The sequence below is a fragment of the Rhinatrema bivittatum genome, chromosome 2, assembly GCF_901001135.1.
Source record: "Rhinatrema bivittatum chromosome 2, aRhiBiv1.1, whole genome shotgun sequence".
Lineage (NCBI taxonomy): Eukaryota > Metazoa > Chordata > Amphibia > Gymnophiona > Rhinatrematidae > Rhinatrema > Rhinatrema bivittatum.
This window is the reverse complement of record NC_042616.1, coordinates 25218437-25235305: the sequence shown is the minus strand read 5'-3', so window position 1 is coordinate 25235305 and position 16869 is coordinate 25218437. Positions and strand designations below refer to the sequence as shown.

At 44.9% G+C, this 16869-nt stretch overlaps 1 protein-coding gene across 3 annotated transcripts in view; it reads left to right on the top strand.

Moving 5' to 3' along the window:
* Positions 1-1089: 1089 nt before the first annotated feature.
* Positions 1090-16869, top strand: part of LOC115083700 (oocyte zinc finger protein XlCOF6-like) — a 40142-nt gene continuing 24362 nt past the window's right edge. For 2 of the 3 annotated variants that reach the window (XM_029587668.1, XM_029587665.1), the window contains exons 1-2: positions 4925-5068; positions 15122-15502. In XM_029587668.1, the coding sequence (XP_029443528.1) occupies positions 15188-15502 (315 nt within the window). In that variant the 5' untranslated portion in view covers positions 4925-5068; positions 15122-15187. Of the gene's footprint in view, positions 1138-4924; positions 5069-15121; positions 15503-16869 lie in introns of those variants that run through there. The other variant, XM_029587667.1, reaches the window with a different exon arrangement.

Here is a 16869-nt window from a genome sequence, read left to right as displayed (position 1 = left end):
TTAATTTTATAGACAAGAAGAATAGTTTAATAAATTTTAAAGGTAATGTTAAGTAAAGATAAGGACAAACGTGACAAGAGTATCTGACAAACGTGACAAGAGTACAGTGTACTATGTTGGTATCTGTATTATATGTTGAAACATTTTCCTATTGACGTTGAATAACTTGCATAAGAATATAGGAGAGTTATCACAAGAAATATATTTAAATTCATATAAATAAAAGAAAAATTGAAAAGTATTTCCTCATTTACATTCTCTTATTGACCCTGCCTTTCACCTCTATCTCCGAGGGACAAGTTCAGGTGCCCTGAATGAAAGGGAGGGCATTCCTCTTAATCACCCCACTTGTGAAAGGGATTTTCCTATAAGAAACATCCTAATTTTGAAACATCAGTACACTGAACCCTAGCCACCGTGAAGCGGGAGAAGGTCTAGTAGCAAGAAGGGGGGGAGGGGGGCGTTAAACCAGGAAGTGGTATAACTTTAATTTTAAACCTCTAATTAAGAAATGTAAACAAAAGTTACATAATTGGGCAGAATCTGTGAAAGTTTTCTTTGAGTTGATGCAAGTCCCAACAAGGAATACTTCATGGGATGTAAACATTCAGCACACGATGCTGTTGACGAAAGGCTGCTTGGTTGCCTTGTGCCTTATAATGTGTAACTGGTTAAACCTTTCAGCCCGACATTGGAGATGTGGAAGGTTTCACTTATGGATGAATATTTGTTAGAGAAAATGTCGGTTAGAGAGGGTTCTCAGAAAGCTCAAGGGTGGGTTCAACAAAACTGCTCTCCATATATGAATTCCCTACCGGCTAAACTTAGGAAATAAGGGAATGCATAAAACGAGAGCTCTGGATTCTGTAACTTGCTTGTTACAGCTGAAAGTTCAATAAAAATATTTCAAACCAAAAAAAAGTAGTTTAAACCTCGTGTATTTTGGGCTTGTTTTTTTCAGCAAATTGTGCTTGTGCTTTCATAACGCCTGGCAACACTGAGGGCTGCAGAAGGCGGAAGGAGAAGACCCATGTGGTCAGGCAGAGGGAGAGCTCTTCCACCCTCCCTGCTCCTAACCCAGCAATTTACTTTTCTTAACCAGGAATAAGCGATTGCAGTGAAGCTCAGCCCCGGAGGGTAAGCGCTGCCTTTCCAGCCTGTTCTCTTCCCGGTGTCCCTGTGACATTTTCTAGCAGAAGCAGCAGCGCTGAGTGTGAGGAGCTCCAGGCAGGGGGCTCTGCACAGGGAGCAGGGGAGGGAAAGCAAAGCGGGCTCAGGTCTCTGATTCGGAATCTCCACAGCCTCCCTGCCCTGAATTCAGCCCTCCTTATGAGCTGCTCTGATTGCTGCCCTGAGGTTTCCCCATAAATTTGGCTTTCAGAAACTTTAGCATTAAAAGTTAGGATTTATTGGCCAAACTTTTGCAAGGAAAAATCTCCAGAAGACCAGGTGGCTTTAATAGGAGCTGAGTGAGGAGGCTAAGCAACACCTCAATAAAGAGAGTAGAGGGGAGTTAGCCCCCGAGAGGCTCCTCTCAAAGCTCACAATTTTACTTGCATACAGAAACCTGAGATTTGTCTTTTGTGCTGTGTAACCTGTAATTTTACTTTAGTGTTATTACTTTGTAATTTTTAATCTTTTTTTTTCAATTTGATATTCATTTATCCTATATTTGGTGAGTGTTCCATTTACCATTAAACGCTATCTCCTGTCAGTCAACCAGTTTGCAATCCACACCACTACCTTGGCACCCACTCTTAAGCTTTACTAAAATCCAAGTTAATCACATTAAGCACTCTTCCCTGATCCAGTTCTCTAGTCACCCAATCAAAAAAATCAGTCAGATTTGTCTGACAGCATGGATTCACAAGGGGAAGATCCTATGTCGGGTCGAGCAACCCAGCAGATTGTAGATAGTTCACTATTCTCTCTTTCAGCAGCGTCTCCATTAATTTTCCCACCACCGAGGTGAGGCTAACAGGTCTGAGGTTTCAGCCTCCTCTCTGCTCCCATCCTTGTGAAGCGGAACCACCACCGCTCTTCTCCAATCACTCAGCACCACTCCCGTTTCTAGGGATCTACTGAACAGGTCTTTTAGCAGACCCACCAGCACATCTCTGAGCTCCCTCAGTATACTGGAATGAACCTTATCAGGTCCTATGACTTTGTCCACTTTCAGTTTCCCCAGCTCTTCCCATACATTCTCTACTGTAAATGGAGTTTTGTCTACTCCTTCCCCATCTTCGGTCTTGTCAACCAGCGATGGTCCTTTTCCAAGGCCTTCTTTAATGAACATCTAAACTGAAGTTTTTGTTCAATGTTTCTGCCATTTCATTATTTCTCGCCACACATTGATCTTTGTCACCTTTCAATTTCACTAAACCACTTTGGACTTTTCTCCTTTCTCTGATATATCAGAAACATGTTTTGTCACCTCGCTTTACCTCTTTGGCAGTCCTTTCTTCCGATTGACTTTTTGCTTTCTTGCTTTCTTTCTTTGTCTCCCTCAGTTTCAATGGATATTCTTCTTATACTTCTTGAACGCTGTTCTTTTTTCCTTTATTTTTTCAGCCACCTTCTTTGAGAATCAGATCAGTTTCATATTCCTCTTAATTCTGTTTACTTTTCTAACATATACATTTGCTGCCTTTGTAATTGCTCCTTTTAGTTTGCCCCACTGTTGTTCCATCTCTCTCATCGTCTCCAAGTCTTCTAGTTCTACCTCCAGGTACTTCCCCATTTTGACAAAGTCCGTATTTTTTAAATTGAAAACTCGGGTCTTCATGTGACTTCTCTGTATCCTATTTTCGAAATGAAACCATACTATTTGATGATCACTGCTGCTCAGGTAGGGACTCACCCGGACATTAGAGACATTATCCTCATTAGTGAGCACTAGGTCGCGTATCAAACCCTCTCTTGTGGGCTCCATTACCATTTACTTGAACAGAGCCCCTTGCAGGGCATCCACTATCTCTCTACTTCTGGTAGATTCCACAGAAGGGATTCTCCAGTCTACAACCAGCAGATTAAAATCTCCAACCAGCAACACTTCTTCCTTTCCCACCTTTTGGATATATTTGACCAGATCTCTGTCCAGTTCTTCTCTTTGAGTTGGTGGCCTGCAGATCACACCAGTAAAAATGGAAGCACCATCGTCTCTTTTTAGGACTGTCCATAATGCTTCTTCTCTACACCACATCCCTTGCAATTCAGTTGCTTGGATATTGTTTTTGACATAAAGAGCTACATCTCGTCCTTTTCTGTCCTCTCTCTCCTTCCTTATCGCGTTATCACCAGAGATGGCTGTATCCCAATCATGAGACTCAGTGAACCAGGTCTTTGTAACAGCAACTCTGTCCAAGTCCACTTCCACCATTAAGGCCTGCAGCTCTGGGATTTTATTGCCCAGACTATGGGCATTTGTGGTCATAGCTTTCCAACCATTCTCCCTAGGATTGCTGCTTTTTCTAGTCATCTTTTCTGCTATTTTGACTTAATTGATTTTCTTGTTTTCTTCTCTCAATTCCTGTATTTCTTGTGGGCGACAAGGCAATTTCATTGGCAACTTCTTGGTACCCCTGCCTTCTAGTTTAAATGCCTGATAATGTATGCTCTGAATTTCTCCCTTAGCATCCGGTACTTATCCGGCTGTCTGATGGGGTCACCACTACATAGCCACTTGTAGAAATAGCCCCGTGAAAAGCCGGCACTGTAAGCTCTGCCGGGAAAGGGGAGCAAAGCAGAATAAAGAAATGACCCTGTGAAATGTCAGCACTGCACGTTCTCTGGGGCAGAGGGAGCAAAACGGAATATAGGAACGGCCCCATAAAATGCCTGCAGTAACTGAGATCAGGAGCAGCACAACTCCAGCCCAAATCCTAAGAACCCTCTGCCACTCTCGCCTTAATGAACCCGTCCCACTGCAGGATCCCCGGCCCACATCTCCTTACTGGCACTGGCCTTGGCTTGCTGCTTCCCCCCTCCCCTGCAAGCTGATACAATAAAGTGTGTTCAGCTGGTTTTACCCACACTTGGGAGTGCCTTTTCTGCGAGTAAAACTTACTCCGGATGCAGGAAATTTTTGCATGCAGAAAATGTGCATACTTCAAGAGAGTAATACTTAGCGCCCTCGCATGGAAATCCCATGCAAAAGATTGCATTAAGTATTATCACGCAATGCACCTTCTTTAACACTGGAAACTTAATGCCCAAGTCAAGGCTGGAGTTGTTTCCAGTGCTATAGAAAAGATAATTAAAAAGGGGAAAAAAATGTCCCTGCTGCCGCCACCTAGGCAGATAAGTACCAATTTATCCGTCTATTCGGCAGCGGGAAGCAGCTGCCAGATAGCTGGATACATCAGTACATAGCCGGCTATCTGGCTCGATTACCACTACATAACCCACACTTGTAGAAAGAGCCCTGTAAAACGTCGGCACTGCAAGCTCTCCAGGGCAGGGGGGATACAGGAACAGTCCCGTGCAAAACCTGCAGCCCAAACCCCGAGAACCCTCCGCCGCTCTCGCTTTAATGCGCCCGTCCCGCAGCGGGGTCCCCGGGCTGGCCCACCGCCTCCCCTTCCCCATCTCGATTGTGCCTCCCTCTTCTTCCCCCTCCTCGGCCTGCTGCTCCCTCCCTCTGCGTGAAAATACGTGTTTGGTATTTTTAACTCCTGATGCATGAGCATCTTATTAACTTATTTTATCTGAAGCTAAAAAAAGTTAACCTCAGCGTTAAAAATGCGCGCTGGAAATCCAAGCACAGTTTTTTAACGCTCAGATTACTGCAACGGCTCCTTTTTTTATTTCCTGCTCGGTCCCACTGGCAGTCGCAGACTGATGACGCATTTGAAGCAGCAGCCAAGCCAGCAGTCTCAGATTGATGACTTTTCGGCAGCTGCAGCCAATCAGAAGTGGCAAGAGGATGAGGTCACTAGAAGGGGACGGGGGCTGCAGCCTGCAGAAGGTGGAAGTCGGAGATCTCGCTCCCTTACCTCGTGCTCATAACAAAGCAATTTGCTTATCTTAACCAGAAATAAGCGATTGCAGTGAAGCTCAGCCCCGGAGGGTAAGCGGTGCCTTTCCAGCCTGTTCTCTTCCCGGTGTCCCTGTGACATTTTCTAGCAGAAGCAGCAGCGCTGAGTGTGAGGAGCTCCAGGCAGGGGGCTCTGCACAGGGAGCAGGGGAGGGAAAGCAAAGCGGGGCCAGGTCTCTGATTCGGAATCTCAGCAGCCTCCCCGCCCTGCATTCAGTCCTCCTCATGAGCTGCTCTGATTGCTGCCCTGAGGATTCTCATTAAAAAACTTGAGCATTAAAATATGATTTAGGGGTCAAACTTTTGACAAGAAGAATCCCCACAAGACCATGTGGCGTGAATAGGAGCTGAGTGGGGGGCTAAGCACCACCCCGGTAAAGAGAGTAGAGGGGAGTTAGCCCACGAGAGGCTCCTCTCAAAACTCACAATTTTACTTGTCCTTTGTACTCTCTGTAACATGTAATTTTACTTTAGTGTTATTAATTTCTAGTTTTTATTACTTTTTCCAATTTTGATATTCCTTATTTGTGGGCCGATACAGTACAGTGGGCTCCAACGGAGCGCACTGTTAACCCGCCATTGGACGCATTTTTTCGACGTGCTAGCCATTACCCCTTATTCAGTAAGGGGCCAAAAACGAGTGTCCAATCCCCCTATCCTAATAGCGCCTACAACATGCAGATGCATGTTGATGGCCCTATTAGGTATTCCCGCGCGATTCAGAAAACAAAATGTGCAGCCAAGCCACACATTTTGCTTTCAGAAATTAGCGCCTACCCAAAAGGTAGGCGCTAATTTCTTTGGGCATGGGGAAAGTGCACAGAAAAGCAGTAAAAACTGCTTTTCTGTGCACCCTCCGACTTAATATCATGGCGATATTAAGTCGGAGGTCCCGAAAGTTTCCAAAAGTAAAAAAAAAAAATTTGAAGTCGGCCCGCGGCTGTCGGGTCGAAAACCGGACACTCAATTTTGCCAGCGTCCGGTTTCCGAGCCCGTGGCTATCAGCGGGCTCGAGAACCGACGCCGGCAAAATTGAGCGTCGGCTGTCAAACCCGCTGACAGCCGCCGCTCCAGTCCAAAAGGAGGTGCTAAAGACTCGTTAGTGTCCCTAGCCCTTCCTTTTGCCTGTTTTTACTGCCAGGCCTCATTTGAATAGAGAATCGCGCGCACAGGAGAGTGGGTGTTCGCCTGCTCTCTCACGGACTTTACTGAATCGGCCCATTGGTGAGGGTCTGTCTGTATATTCCATGTGTGACTCAGGTGAGGGATTCACCTAATGTTTAGACTTTGTGTAAGGATCTATACCAGTCCAGCTTGTTTTATTTTACAATACATTTTTTAATGTATTTAAAAACATTTCTAATTTACATATGACAAAAAGCCCATTGTATAGCTGCTTTAGGGCATAATAAAAAAATCATATCAGGTACATTCAAGGTAAAAAACCTGTGAATGAGTCAATTGGACTATTAGATGATCAAGAGCTAAAAGGGGACTTTAGGGATGAAAAAGCCATAGCAGAGAGACTAAATGAAATCTTTGCTTCGGTATTCACAGAGGAAGATGTAAGAAATATACCCATGCCAGAAAGGATGTGATCCAAAAGAACTGAAACAAATCTCAGTGAACCTGGAAGATGTACTAGGGCAAATTCACAAACTAAAGAGTAATAGGAAATCACCTGGACCAGATAGTATACATCCTAGAATGCTGAAAGAAATGAAATTGTGGACCTAATATTGGAAATTGTAAACTATCAGTAAAATAATCTATGGTACCTGATGACTGGAGGGTTGCCAGTGTAATGCCAATTTTTAAAAAGAGATCAAGAGGTGATTCAGGAAACTACAGACCAGTGAGTCTGACATATGTGCTATCATAAAGAACAAAATTACTGAACATATAAATAAGTATAATTTAATGGGACAAAGCAAACATGGATTTAGCAGAGAAGTCTTGCCTTATAAATTTGTTACATTTTGTTGAGGGCATAAATAAACATGTGGATAAAGATGAGCCAGTTGATATAGTGTATCTGGATTTCCAGAAAGATTTGATGAAAGTCCCTCACAAGAGACTTCTTAGGAAATTAAAAAAGCCATGGGATGGGGGCAGTATCCTATTGTAAATTGCCAACTGGTTAAAAGATAGAAAACAGAGAGTAGGGTAAATGGTAAATTCTACCAATGGAGAAAGATGAATAATGGAGTGCCCCAGGGATCTGTTCTAGGGTCACTGCTTTTTAATATATTTATAAATGATCTGGAAATGGGAGCAACAAGTGAGGTGATCAAAGTTGCCAATCACACAAAATTATTCAAAGTTCTTAAATCACAAGACGACTGTGAGAAATTTTAAGAGGACATTGCAAAATTGGGAGACTGGATAGGCAAATGAAACTTAATGTGGACAATTGCAAAATGATGCACATAGGGAAGAGTAACCCAAATTATAGCTAAATAATGTAAGCTTCCACATTAGGAATCACCTCTCAGGAAAGGGATCTAGGTGTCATTGTTGATCATACATTGAAATCTTCTGCTCAGTCTGCAGCAGCAGCCAAGAAAGCAAATAGAATGCTCGGGATTATTGGGAAAGGAATAGAGAATAAAACAGAGAATATCATAATGCCTCTGTATCACTCCATGGTGCAACCTCATCTTGAATATTGTGTGCAGTTCTGGTCACCAAATCTCAAAAAAGAGATAGCAGAGTTAGAAAAGGTACAGAGAAGGGCGATCAGAATGATAAAGGAGATGGAACAATTCCCATTTGAAGAAAGACTAAAGAGGTTAGGACTCTTCAGCTTGGAGAAGAGACGTCTGAGGTGAGATATGATGGAGGACTATAAAATAATGACTGGAATGGAATGAGTAAACATTAATCAGTTGTTTATTCTTTCAAAAACTACTAAGGCCAGGGGACGTACAATGAAGTTACTAGGTAATACATTTAAAACTAATAAGAGAAAATATTTTTTTACTCAAAGCATAATTTCCTAGCATGTAGCCAGATGGACTCAGGACCAATGGATTATTGTCTCCCCTGCTAGCAGATGGATCCAGAGTCAGGTTTCAAAGCTGATGTCACCCTAGGTATACCCCTGTAGTGACCTCAGCCATTCAGTATGTCTCAGTCTCCTAGCAGATGTGGACTGTTACTCCCTATCAGGAATACAATACTCCCTTAGTCGCCATCACATGCAGAGGTACACGCGTTCCAGGGCACCTAACGCGCCCGGCGGCACGCACCTTCCTGTGCGCCTGGAGGGGCATGCAGTCCTGTGCGCCTAGTTTGCCCCTAGGTGCGTGCATAGCTGAGTGCGCTCCTGAGCGCATAATCACGTGCTCAACTGTGCGCATAAAAGAGCACTCCACGGGGCACTCAAGTGAGCACATAACTGCGTGCAGGCACCTGCGCACAACCTGACGCCTTACTTATTTATTTATGTATTTATTTTAACTTTTTTCTATACCGTCGTTTGGTGGGAACCGTCACAACGGTTTACATTAAGGCACATAAAAATGAAGCTAACGTATCTTAAGTTACATAGGTGCCATTTGAGGGTCGGTAACATAGTTTGTTAATAATATTAATTGGTAAGTGTAATGAGTCATGTCCAATTCACATTGTAACAGTTTAGGTTACTAGATTACCTTTAACATTGTACTTTTACCATTTTGCTGAGCTTTAAAAGAATGAAAGTTAATCCGATTAAAAATTACACACATATTGATTTTGGTTATGTGTTTGTTGTTCAATTGTTTGTACCTGCTTTCCCTTGAGTACTATTCTCCTTTCTCTTTTTGGTAAGCTAGTTTTAAAAAGCCAGGTTTTTAGATTTTTTTCTAAAGGTTTTGTTGTTGCTTTGTAGTCTCAACTCTGTGGGCATGGAGTTCCAAAGTATGGGTCCTGCCAAGGATAGGGCTCTTTCTCTTACTTGTGTGAGTCTGGCTGTTTTGACTGATGGAATAGTGAGGAGTGCTTTGTTGGCTGATCTCAGATTCCTATTTGGGACGTGTACACGAAGGGCTGTGTTCAGCCAGTCTGCTTTTTCATTGTGTATTAATTTATGTATGGTGCATAGTGTTTTGTACTGAATTCTTTGTTCAATGGGTAGCCAGTGTAATTCTGCCAGGGTTTCTGTGATGTGGTCTCTTTTGCCGGTTAAGATTCTAGCAGCTGTGTTTTGTAATATCTGTAGTGGTCTTAGTGACGTGTGTGGTAGGCCTAGCAGAAGGGCGTTACAGTAATCGGTACTTGCAAAGATCAGCGCATGGAGTACTGATCGGAAGTTGGTGGTTGTTAGCAGAGGTTTAAGTCTTCTCAGCACCATTAGTTTAGCGTATCCTTCCTTTACTTTTAGAGATATGTGTTGTTTTAAGCTTAGTTCTGTGTCAATTATTACGCCTAGGTTCCGTACTTTATCTGCTAACTCTATTTTTTGGTTGTTATTGAGTATAATTGGGTTTTGAACGATCTCCGTGCTTTTTCGTTCTAAATGTATAAATTCTGTTTTCTCAATATTAATTACTAGTTCCATTTGGTTTAGCAGTTGTTTGATGATATCTAGATACATATTTGCTATTTTTAATGTTTTTTCAATTGTGTCGTCTTAACTGGATATCGTCAGCGTATATATAATGTGTGATGCCCAGACCCGCCAGTAGGTGTCATAATGGTAAGAGATATATGTTGAATAGTATGGCCGATAGGGCAGAGCCCTGTGGTACTCCTATTTGAAGGTTTATCTTTTCTGACATTACTTCTTTGATTTGTACTTGAAAATATCTGTTACTTAGATATGATCTAAACCATTTGATAGTTTTGTTACTTAATCCTATTTCATCTAGTCTATTTAAAAGTATGTCGTGATTTACGGTATCAAAGGCTGCTGAGAGGTCTAACGTCACAAGGATGTAATGTTTACCACTATCGAACCCTCTCATGATGTTATCTGTTAACGCAAGCAGCAATGTCTCCGTGCTATAGTGTTTTCGAAAGCCATGTTGTGATGGATACAGTATATTATTGCTCTCCAAGTGTTCTACAAGTTGCTTTTGTATGGCTTTCTCAATTAATTTTGCGAGTAGGGGGAGGTTTGATACTGGTCTGCTACCTACTTACACAGGTCAGGACAGAACAGTGCGCATTTGAACTCAGGCGCTCTCCGGCTGAACGCACAAGTGACAGGACTATGGCTCCGGCAGCTAAGAAGCACAAGCGCAACTCCCTTTGTGCCACCTGCCATAATAGGGCTGCACAGCCTGACCTTCAATCAATCCTGTGTCAGCACTGGAGGAGGCCCGGGGGGCCTGGACTCTCAGAGCTTCTTCAGGTCCGGCCCCTCCCTGTCTGAGGATGGGTCGGCCATGACCTCCGGTAGCGCCCCTGGCCTAAGCAATCCCAGGCCTGCATCATCCCCAGGAGAAGGCAATTCAGCGGCTCCTACTCCAGTTCTCCCTGGGCTAGGTGTTATTATTTGTGATAGTTGTGGGTGGATCCTTGGGCCGTGGCAGCTGACCATGCCCTCGGAGGAAGATCCCGAGAGGGACCACCGGTGAGGCTCAGAGTTGGGAGACAGACCCATACAAGTTCTTTTATTAAACGGTTTTTGAGAACCTCCAGAGGTGGCAGTAGTGAGCTGGAAGAGCTTGGTTGGGCTGTATTCCCTCAGGCACTGGAACAGCGATCCCAGGAAGGCTGAGCTGTAGAGAAACTGAGATAGTGAGTAGGCAGAGTATGCAGAGTTCAGGAACTGAACCTTGATGGTAACACTCACACTGTAGTCTCTTAGAACAGCCCAGGAGCTGGAATGAAGTAGGCCCTCGAGAAGCGAGTACCTGGTTCCTCACCCAGGAGTGGTTAGGCTAGAGGCTCCTAGTGCTTCGGCCCTACAGAAATCTGCCATTCCAGACATCTCAATCTTCAGGAAGATCTCCGGCGTTTCGGAACTGACAACCAAAAAGAGAACTGGTTCGGGCTCTGGTTTAGCCTGAACTGTACCATCAACTGGGCTGACCTATCCACGGGAAGAGGAGATAGGGGGTCGACTATCCCTCTTCTGTCAGGTGGGTCAAGATCACGTCGGACAATTGGGTTCTGGACATCATACGAAAAGGATATGCCCTAGAATTTCGCAGCATTCCTCGGGACACGTTCATGATGTCACCTAGCCACTCCCAGCACAAAAGACTGGCAGTGGAATCCACGCTAATAAGGCTCCTCAGTTTGAGGGCTATAACCCCGATGCCCACACCTTAGGAAAATACGGGGCGTTATTCCATCTATTTCATCGTACCCAAGAAGGGAGGGGTAATTTCGCCTCATTCTGGAGGATAGCAAATGTAACCCCAATATTTAAAAAGGGCTCCAGGGGCGATCCGGGAAACTACAGACCAGTTAGCCTGACTTCAGTGCCAGGAAAAATAGTGGAAAGTGTTCTAAACATCAAAATCACAGAACATATAGAACAACATGGTTTAATGGAACAAAGTCAGCATGGCTTTACCCAAGGCAAGTCTTGCCTCACAAATCTGCTTCACTTTTTTGAAGGAGTTAATAAACATGTGGATAAAGGTGAACCGGTAGATGTAGTGTACTTGGATTTTCAGAAGGCGTTTGACAAAGTTCCTCATGAGAGGCTTCTAGGAAAAGTAAAAAAGTCATGGGATAGGTGGTGATGTCCTTTCGTGGATTGCAAACTGGCTAAAAGACAGGAAACAGAGAGTAGGATTAAATGGACAATTTTCTCAGTGGAAGGGAGTGGACAGTGGAGTGCCTCAGGGATCTGTACTGGGACCCTTACTTTTCAATATATTTATAAATGATCTGGAAAGAAATACGACAAGTGAGGTAATCAAATTTGCAGATGATACAAAACTGTTCAGAGTAGTTAAATCACAAGCAGATTGTGATAAATTGCAGGAAGACCTTGTGAGACTGGAAAATTGGGCATTCAAATGGCAGATGAAATTTAATGTGGATAAGTGCAAGGTGATGCATATAGGGAAAAATAACCCATGCTATAATTACACAATGTTGGGTTCCATATTAGGTGCTACAACCCAAGAAAGAGATCTAGGCGTCATAGTGGATAACACATTGAAATCGTCGGTTCAGTGTGCTGCGGCAGTCAAAAAAGCAAACAGAATGTTGGAAATTATTAGAAAGGGAATGGTGAATAAAACGGAAAATATCATAATGCCTCTGTATCGCTCCATGGTGAGACCGCACCTTGAATACTGTGTACAATTCTGGTCGTCGCATCTCAAAAAAGATATAATTGTGATGGAGAAGGTACAGAGAAGGGCTACTAAAATGATAAAGGGAATGGAACAGCTCCCCTATGAGGAAAGACTGAAGAGGTTAGGACTTTTCAGCTTGGAGAAGAAACGGCTGAGGGGGGATATGATAGAGATGTTTAAAATCATGAGAGGTCTAGAACGGGACCGATGGACCAAGGAGGAGGCGCGCTGGAAGATAAACCTCCTAGAGGCCAGAGCGTGATGTCGGACAACATGATAACAGTATCTTATATCAACCGAAAGGGAGGAACCAAAAGCCACCAGGTGTCTCTGGAGATGGCCCCCCTTATGGAATGGGCAGAGCTAAATCTGCAAGGAATTTCGGCCTCCCACATAGCGGGACAAGACAATGTCAGGACAGACTTCCTCAGCAGGGAGATTCTGGATCCAGGAGAATGGACGTTGTCAGCCAGAACCTTCCAGCTCCTAGTAGATCGCTGGGGCCTTCCATCCATCAATCTGTTGGCCACATCTTGCAATACAAAGGTCCCCTAATTCTTCAGTCACAGTAGAGGTCAAAACTCCCAAGGAATCGACACCCTGGTTCAGATCTGGCCAGAGGAAGGCCTCCTGTACCCCTTCCCTCTATGGCCTCTGCTGGGCAAGGTCATCCACAATATCGAACGACACAGAGGGCTAGTCGTCCTGGTTGCCACGGACTGACCCAGATGCCCATGTATGTGGACTTGCGGAGGCTTCTGGTGCAGAGCCTCCTACAATTCCCCGCCTCCCCCCCCCCCCCCCCAAGGACCAACAAGATCCAATCCTCCACAAGGATCCAACTCCATTTTGTCTTACAGTCTGGCCCTTGAGAGGGCTTGCCTGAAGAAGCATGGATACTCGGTTGGTGCAATCGCCACCTTGCTCTACGTGTAGAATTTCTCAACGTCCCTGGTGTACGTGAGGATCTGGAGAGTTTTTGAGGCCTGGTGTGACGAACGCGGGGTGCCCCCTCAGATGACCAAGATCTCCATGATCCTGGAATTCTTACAGGACAGTGTAAACAAAGGGCTGTCCCTGAACTCCTTGAAGGTTCAGGTTGTGGCTCTCTCCTGTTTCAGAGGCGAGGTGAACGGAGCCTGCTTAGCTATGCATCCGGACTTGACCCATTTCCTGAAAGGGGTTAAACATTTCCAACCGCCCTTAAAGTGGCCGGTCCCCCTATGGAACCTCAACCTTGTATTGGATTTCCTGACAGGGCCCTCGAACAGACCACTGCAAGCTCTGTCCCTTCGCCTACTAACATTGAAGACCGTATTTTTGGTGGTGATATGCTCTGCTCATCGCGTCTCTGAACCACAGGCTCTGTCATGTCGGCAGCTGTTCCTCCGGCTGACTCCAGGAATGTTGCAGCTTCGCACCGTCCCTTTTTATGAAAGGTAGTCTGAGTTCCACCTGAAATAGTTCATCTCCTTACTGTCCCTAGATAGATGTAAGAACTTGGAAGACTATCACCTCCTACGCCACTTAAATGTTGGCAGGCTGTTTGTACAGTACCTAAAATGTACAGAGCCAGTGCGCAAGATGCACTGTCTATTTGTCCTTCACTGCGGAAAGAAACAAGGTGAAGGAGCTTCACGAGCTACCGTAGCCCATTGGATCAAGGACGTGATCAAGGGACCCTACATAGAGGCAGGGAAGCCTCTACCCCTTTAGATAAAAGCTCACGCCTCCACTAGGGCCCAGGCGGTATCCCGGACGGAAGCTAAGCTACTGTCTTCCGGCGACATTTCCTTGCACACCTTCTCCAGGTTCTACTGTTTGGACGTCCAAGCCCAAGAGGACGCAGCCTTTGTGAGGGCAGTGCTAACTGGAGCACAGCGGCCTCATGCCCCATCCGGGAGTAGCTTTTGTACATCCCATTGATCCTGAGTCCATCTGGCTAAATGCTTGGAAATGGAGAAATTACTTACTTGATAATTTTATTTTTCTTAGTGTAGACAGATGGACTCAGCATCCCGCCCAAGACTGCACACGAATAGTGCCAAGGGAGAGGACATGAACCTCGTCCCCAAGGGATTACAGGTAAGCCATCTCCCTATCCCTGGATCGGGATTTCTACGAGTTGGCTGGGATTCAGGGCTTACGTCTGAGTGCAGCTACGGTCTCTGGCCTTCACGTTTTGTAATTGAGTTTCTCAAAGCTTAATCCACAGTGGCTTTTGAAGAGAATACTGGATGGCTGAGGTCACTGCAAGGGTGTATCTAGGGTGATGTCAGCTTTGAAACCTGACTCAGTCTCCATCTGCTGGCAGCGGACCACATAACCAATTGGTTCTGAGTTTATCTGTCTACACTAACGAAATTATCAGGTAGGTTGTTTCTCCATTAAGATTGGGAATTCATTGCTAGAGGATGTGGTGAAAGCAAATAGTATAACTTCTTTAAAAAAGGTTTGGAAAAGTCCAATAACTATTACTAAATTAGAGTTGCAGAAATCGCCTGCTTATTCCTGGGATAAGCAGCATGGACTCTATCAATCCTTGGGATGCAGCCAGTTACTTGTGACCTGGCTTGGCTGCTGTTGGAAACAGGATACTTTGCTCGATGGACCTTTGCTCTGACCCAGTATGGCAGGTCTTATGTTCTTTTGTTCCAGTGTTACCGTTTCATAGATTAGATTGTTGCTGTGTAAGTTTTGGGTGTTAGCGCTGTTTAGGTGTGATGGGTTTGATACAAAGGTGCTGAGAGTGTTTTCTGCAGGTTTTTGTGTTACTTCCCAGAGTGCCCGGTACAGGAGGGAATTAACTCTCCAGATTCTCTCTTTCTCTCTTCCTCAGCCCGACCTGTCTCTGTTGCCGACTACATCGAATAGAAAGGGAAAGTCTAAATCTCGCCCGTCTCCCATGGATGTTACTGTCGGACCGATGGATGGTTTTATGGGTTCTGGGACTTCAGTGGAGCCCAGGAGGGGGGTTCTGCCTTCTCCAGAGCCAGATCCCTCCTCAGTGCAGCCTCTGGCAGAGTCCTCGGGATCAGAGGAGGGGGCAGGGCTGGCTCTGGATCCACTGCAGCCCAGGACTTTGGACTCTCTGTGGATGTTTCTGGTGCGGCTGGAAGCGACAATGAGCAGTAAGTTGGAAAGGATTCAAGGGGAAATCTCCTTGCAGGAGAAGACAATCTCTGCTCATGCTAGAAGGCTGCAGGCGCTGGAGAACAAGGTAGGACATTTACTCTCAAACTCTTCAGCCTCTGTTCAAGATCGTGTTTCACTCTGTAGGAACATTAAGAAGTTAGAAAATGTTGTGAGAAGAAAAATATTTTAGAATTATCAACTTTCCTGAGGGATAATATTTCACCTGGGGAGATGATTAATAATTATTTAGGGGAGGCTTTGCAAATATCCAAGGAATCTCTTCCTCCAATTAACCAAATTTCTTTTCTGATGAAAATTAAATCTATAAAGGTTTTCTGTCTTTTGTTGCTGATCCACAAATTGAGGAATAAAAAGTTGAACCAAAAAACTGATTTTCTAAACCTTGGTCATTTTTAGTCTTGAGTTCCCAGCCAGGTCACCTCTACCCCCTCCCTTCCCCTGCCACCCTCTATTCCTTTACTGAAATCACAGTGACGGGGGCTGCCCATCTTCTCTCCTCCTCCAAACTCATTGCTTCAGGGGTGGCCAATTCCAGTCCTGGAGAGCCACAAACGGGCCTGGTTTTCAGGATATCCACCAGGAATAGGCATGGGATAGATTTGTATGCACTGCATCCATTGTATGCAGATCTATCTCATGCATATTCATGGTGGATATCCTGAAAACCTGGCCTGTTTGTGGCTCTCGGGGACCAGAGTTAGCCACCCCTGCAGTCCTTGCTCCTCTAACCCCATTGCCGCCAGCTCCTGAGCTGTATCTGTCCCATCCTCAATCTATCACTTTCCACTGTTACTGTTCCTGCTGCTTTGAAACGCGCTGTGATCTCCCCACTCCTCAGAAACCCTCGCTGCTCCTTACCTGTCCTGCCAAATATCGTCCCGGATTCCTCCTCCCTCCTCCCTTTCACTTCCAAACTACTTGAACTTGCTGTTCACCGCCGCTACCTTGATTCTTTCATCTCAAGCCATTCCCAATCCACTCCAGTCTGGTTTTTGTCCTTTACATTCCCCAGAAACAGCTCCTGCCAAAGTCTCCAAGGACCTGTTCATGGCTAAACCCAAAGGCCTTCCCTCAGTCCTTATCCTCCTTGATCTGTCTCCTGCTCTGACACTGTTGATCACAATCTCCTCCTTGATGCTCTGTCCTCACTGGGATTACAGTTCTCCCTCCTAGTTGGTTGCTTTAAGATTCCAGAGAAAAAAAAATTACAGCATTTAAATCAGTATCCTCTTTCGCGTGTAACTGGCTCTATTAATCTCTGTTCAGATACTAATATTGGGGCATAAAGAGCTATAGGATCTTTAATAGCTAAGGGAGGTAAAGTTCCAGAAAGTGACCGGCTTATACCAGATTGGGTGTGGCCAACTCAGAGGCTGGGGTAACTCATTCAGAGAACCAGCAGGGTCATACAGATTCAGCACAGGTAAGATA